This window comes from Etheostoma spectabile, chromosome 13 (genome assembly GCF_008692095.1).
Source record: "Etheostoma spectabile isolate EspeVRDwgs_2016 chromosome 13, UIUC_Espe_1.0, whole genome shotgun sequence".
Lineage (NCBI taxonomy): Eukaryota > Metazoa > Chordata > Actinopteri > Perciformes > Percidae > Etheostoma > Etheostoma spectabile.
The window spans coordinates 8,646,387-8,651,268 of NC_045745.1; the positions used below are offsets into that span (position 1 = coordinate 8,646,387).

General features: G+C 42.7%; 1 protein-coding gene across 1 annotated transcript in view; it reads left to right on the forward strand.

Moving 5' to 3' along the window:
• wwc1 (WW and C2 domain containing 1) overlaps window positions 1-4,882 on the forward strand; it is a 101,046-nt gene that overhangs the window by 55,903 nt on the left and 40,261 nt on the right. Inside the window, 1 exon segment of the mRNA XM_032534306.1 lies at window positions 2,767-2,856. Coding sequence (XP_032390197.1) covers window positions 2,767-2,856 — 90 coding nt within the window.

Sequence of the window (4,882 nt, forward strand, 5' to 3'; positions counted from 1 at the left end):
CACACACACACACACACACACACACACACACACACACACACACACACACAGGAATGTACACACTCGTGTATTCAGTGTCTGCAGGTTTTGCAGATGTCACATTCACTGAATCAGGGTCTTTGAGTACGGCTAAGTCTTTAATTTGTTTTGGAAGTTTTTAAAGACTCCACAGACCCACGGAGGTATTACCAGATATGCGGCCAATTAGACCTCCACTCAAGTTGGAGGAAGCTTTGCTGGGCATTGTGTGGCAGGTCATAATGAGAATGTCGAATGAAATGAGTAAGTTGCCCTTGCTAGCAGAAGAGAGAGAGGCAGATGTCTGAAAACGACCACCCGCTCCTGAAGAGAGCTCTGCTCCGCTACAGATCGTTGCATCTTGGGACCTTTAACAAATGTTGCTGTTTCTTGGTGCATGTTATTATAAAATCCGACCAAAACCTTTACACAAAAAGTGGTTTTTCACATAATTGAAAAAGTCTTGAATGTACTTGGAAACTTCCAGACACATACACATTTTCTCACAGGTGAAAGAAGTATTCAGATCCTTTTACTTGAGTAAAAGTACTAATATGACACTTTAAAACTACTCTGTTACAAGTAAAAGTCCTGCATTGAAAATGTTACTTAAGTAAAAGTACTTAAAGTACTCGATGCAGAAAAATCCTCTCATTTTTGTATGAATTTTGAGCTATCCGCGTGGACTGTATGTCTACGCTGTATACAGCAAGCATGCACATACACACCACTTAGCGTGTTATCGCGAGAAGAAACGTGACATGTGGGTGGAGTTTAGAAAAAGTGACGCGTGGGACACTCTCCTCGGTGAAAGGCCGGTGTTTTCTTCACCATGAATTCGACAAAGAAAATAGTGTAAAACTAGTGGTAATATATTGGTGTTAGTGATGTGTACTATGTAATATACTGATGGTAGTGTTACCAAAATGAAGAAAATGGTAGAAATGTTAGAAAAAAGTGCCAAATAGTGATAAAAAAGTGTCGTTTTGACCTGCGAGGACAACACAAGGGTTAATTAGAATAAACAATAAATACAGAAAAAAATACTTTAAAAAAAATAAATAAAGGTCTTACGCATAAGGAAAAGTAGAACTAAGAACGAGACAGGAAACACACAACTCACAAAATTAAGTTAACACACACACACACACACACACACACACACACACACACACACACGCAAACACACACACACACATAGCAGTGGTCTGTAACCTGATAGAAGGCTTCCTCTCTTTGGCCTGTTTCCACTCAAAGCAAGGATCATAGTAACAGCTGTTAATGGACTAACAAAGCTCATTCAAACGAGTGACACCACTATCACCTGAACACAACACCCCCGACACATTGCCGCCAACATGTCATATTTGTTAACCTTTTTTCAAAGTACTCACACCTCCAGCGCTAGCAGACATGGCGGATTATGTCCAGTGTATTTAGTTTTTTCTTACTTTTGTTAAGTTTTTTTTTTTTTTTCTCTCTTTTTTACAAATTAGAACTGTTATTATAAGAAAACAGTAATCATGTAAAGAACTTTAAAAGCATGCTAAATAAACATAGATAATGTAGGATTGTTTTAAAAATCTAAACACATTGTGATCTAAAATTCATTATTATGAAACTGACAGCATTCAAATAGTCTATCTCGGCCACATTTCAATCCGGTGCCGCCAGGAAATTCTGCCGGAAAGTCTCTTTTTGTGGTTGGTGTTTAAAACCGGTGGATTTCTGAGGACCTGGTCCTCAGGTCTTGCAGGGTAAAATCAGACAGCATGCTTAGACCACTGTCCAATTGGAGGACTATGGTACACTGGTCCTCAGGTCTCTGCAGGGTAAAATCCAGACAGCATGTAGACTATGTCCAATCTGAGGACTATGGTGACCTGGTCCTCAGGTCTCTGCAGGTTAAATCCGACAGCTAGCTAGACTATCTGTCCATCTGAGGACTATGGTTACTGGTCTCAGGTCTCTGCAGGTTAAATCCAGACGCTAGCTGGACTTATCGTCAAAATTGAGGACTATGGTTACTGGTCCTCAGGTCTTTGCAGGGTTAAATCCAGACAGTAGCTTAGACTATTGTCCAATCGAGGACTATGGTTACCTGCCTCAGGGTCTCGCAGGGTAATCCAGGACAGCTAGCTAGACTATCTGTCCAATCTGAGGACTATGGTTACCTGGTCCTCAGGTCTCTGCAGGGTAATCCAGACAGCTAGCTAGACTATCTGTCCAATCGAGGAATGGTGACTGGTCCTAGGTCTCTGCAGGAGTAAATCCAGACAGCTAGCTAGCTATTTCCAATCTGAGGACTATGGTGACCTGGTCCTAAGGTCTCTGCCGGGTCAATCCAGACAGCTAGCTAGACTATCTGTCCAACCTGAGTTTTCTGTTGCACAAGTAAAACAACCTTTGAACGTACACACGTTCCACCAAAACAAGTTCCATCCCGAGGCTATTTTGCAGCGGCACCGTGGCTCCGTCCGGCGCTTAGCTCCGTCCAAGACGATTGTGATTGGTTCAATGCCAAAAAACTAGACCTCGTTTTTTCCCCATCCCAGTATGCTGTGTGGATTTGCCAGACCCGCTGTGGAGGAAGGTCTGGCAAAACAAGACTAGCAACAACAAGCGTTTTTTTTTTTCTTTTTTCAAGAGGATTAAATTGGTCAAATGAAGACATCTCTTGCCGCCTGCAGGTCTGTATCTGACTGGAACAAAATACAGAATCAAGTAGTTTTCTTTTGGTCATTTCAGGCTGCGGCTCCACTGCAAGAGGAACAAGCTGGTGAGAGAGCTGGAGGAGATGGTTCGACTGGCCACATCACTACACACTCAACTGAAGAGGTTGGTCCATCTCATTTCTGCTTGTCTTAAAATGGGTCTTCAACTAAGCCAAGGACCCCTTATCTGAAGGGCCCCCCCCGCTACATGTGTTGTATAAAATTAACTGGGCCTCCAATAACGTGCAAGGCGGCCTTAAGCCTTTTTACACATTTCTCTCTTTTTTTGCATGGAATTCTAAGCTATTAAAATAGTCTACTAATTTTTGGCATGATTTATAAATCATCATTTAATGTTTTATTTGATAATATGTTGGATTCATGTTAAAACTTTTGAAAAACTGCTACCCCCTGTGACCCGGCCCCCGGATAGGCGGACAAAGATGGAGGGATGGAGGGATGGATGGAGGGGTGGAGGGATGGGTGGATGGATGGATGGGTGGAGGGGGGGTGGAGGGATGGGTGGATGGGGGATAGGATGGAGGAGGTGGGGAGCGGAGTCAAGGTGGGGGAGAGTGAGAGGGGGGGTGGATGGAGGTGGGGATGGAGGGATGGTGGATGGCAGGGATGTGGATGGAGGGGGATGGATGGAGGGACTAGTGAGGATGGATGGATGATGATGGGATGGGAGGATGGATAGATAGATGATGGAGGCAGAGGGAGGATGGATAGATGGCTGAAGGAGGGATGGGGAGTGGATGTTGTTTAACATGGCGATAACGAAGTGACTCGCGATAAAGAAACTCAGATTTTAAGTCTACTCAGTTCTGCATTTCTGCTGCTTTCAGCATTCTGCTCAAAAAAACCCACACACATTGCTTGTAGAAGAAAATAATTTTCAACATTCTTTCATTTAACATATTGAACATTAAATTGAGTATAAAAGCCAGCACTAAAATAGAAAAAAAAAAGAAAACCAGTTACATTTTAAAGTGTAGTTTCCTACTTTAATTTTCTTTCAAACGGTGTCTGTCCTCTCGGTCTCTCTGTCTCTGTTCTCGCCTCACGGCTCCTTTGTGATTCGGTCCGTCCTAGCACTCCGATAGACATCAAAAGTCTCCCCATTGGACAGGGACTCGTCTCTGTCTGCGCTAACGAGCCCCCCCCCCCCCGCTTTAATTAGAGAGCTGCTCATACAGAGCTACGGGGCTGAGGTGATGAGAGGAGAGTAGGGGACAGACAGATGGGAGAAAGAAAATGACTCTACTTTCCATCTGAAAGTAGTCCCTCAAGTCCAATATCCAAGGCTTATTTTAGATTCTCAATTAGGTTTTAAGGGTTTAAAAATGGCGACGCACAGCTCGCCTGCTGAGCTGGGAGATTCGAAACAGAATAACCGAAAAGTCTTGTGCAATTACTTGCTTAAAGTTATGTCAGGCAAGTTTGTTTTTATAGCACATTTCACACATAAAGCCTATTAAATGTGCTTTACAGAACACATAAACCATCCTAAATAGGAAAGGTTAAAATGACAGAAGCGTTGTTTATACAGGGCTCACATGGTGATTTTCAGCTGCACACTGAGACGTTGCAGACGTCATTTAGAGAAAAAATTGTTTTCCAAAACAATGAAAAAGAGAGGAGGGAGCAGGCAGCGATGGATGGAGGAGTCTTAGGAAGGAGGGAAAGGGAAATGAGGGCAAAATATGAGACGGAGGGAAAACCGAGTCTGTATGGGAGACAGAAGTCTGCCTGCAGGGCTGCTTCCAGCTCCGCACAACAATAAGCTTTCTTCTTCTTTTTAATCTTCATTTCTCTTTCCTCTTCTTGCCTAAGACTTCTTCCTTTGTGTTCTCCCAAACCTCTTCTGTTTCTCCTTTTTATCTCTCGCCATTTTCTTCCAGTCAGCTCACTGGGAAATAATACATATGTTGTTAAAAAGCTACAGTAATAATTCATATGAAGCAGAGCACACTGGTTACAAATTTGAAAATTATCAGGGATGTTTCGGAGACATAAAGGAAGTTAAACAGTACCTTAGGGAATGTTGTTAAAGTAAATGTAAATGGACTGTTCTTACATAGTGCTTTTCTAGTCTTAACTACTCAAAGCACTTTTACATAGCACAGGAACCATTCGCCATTCACACA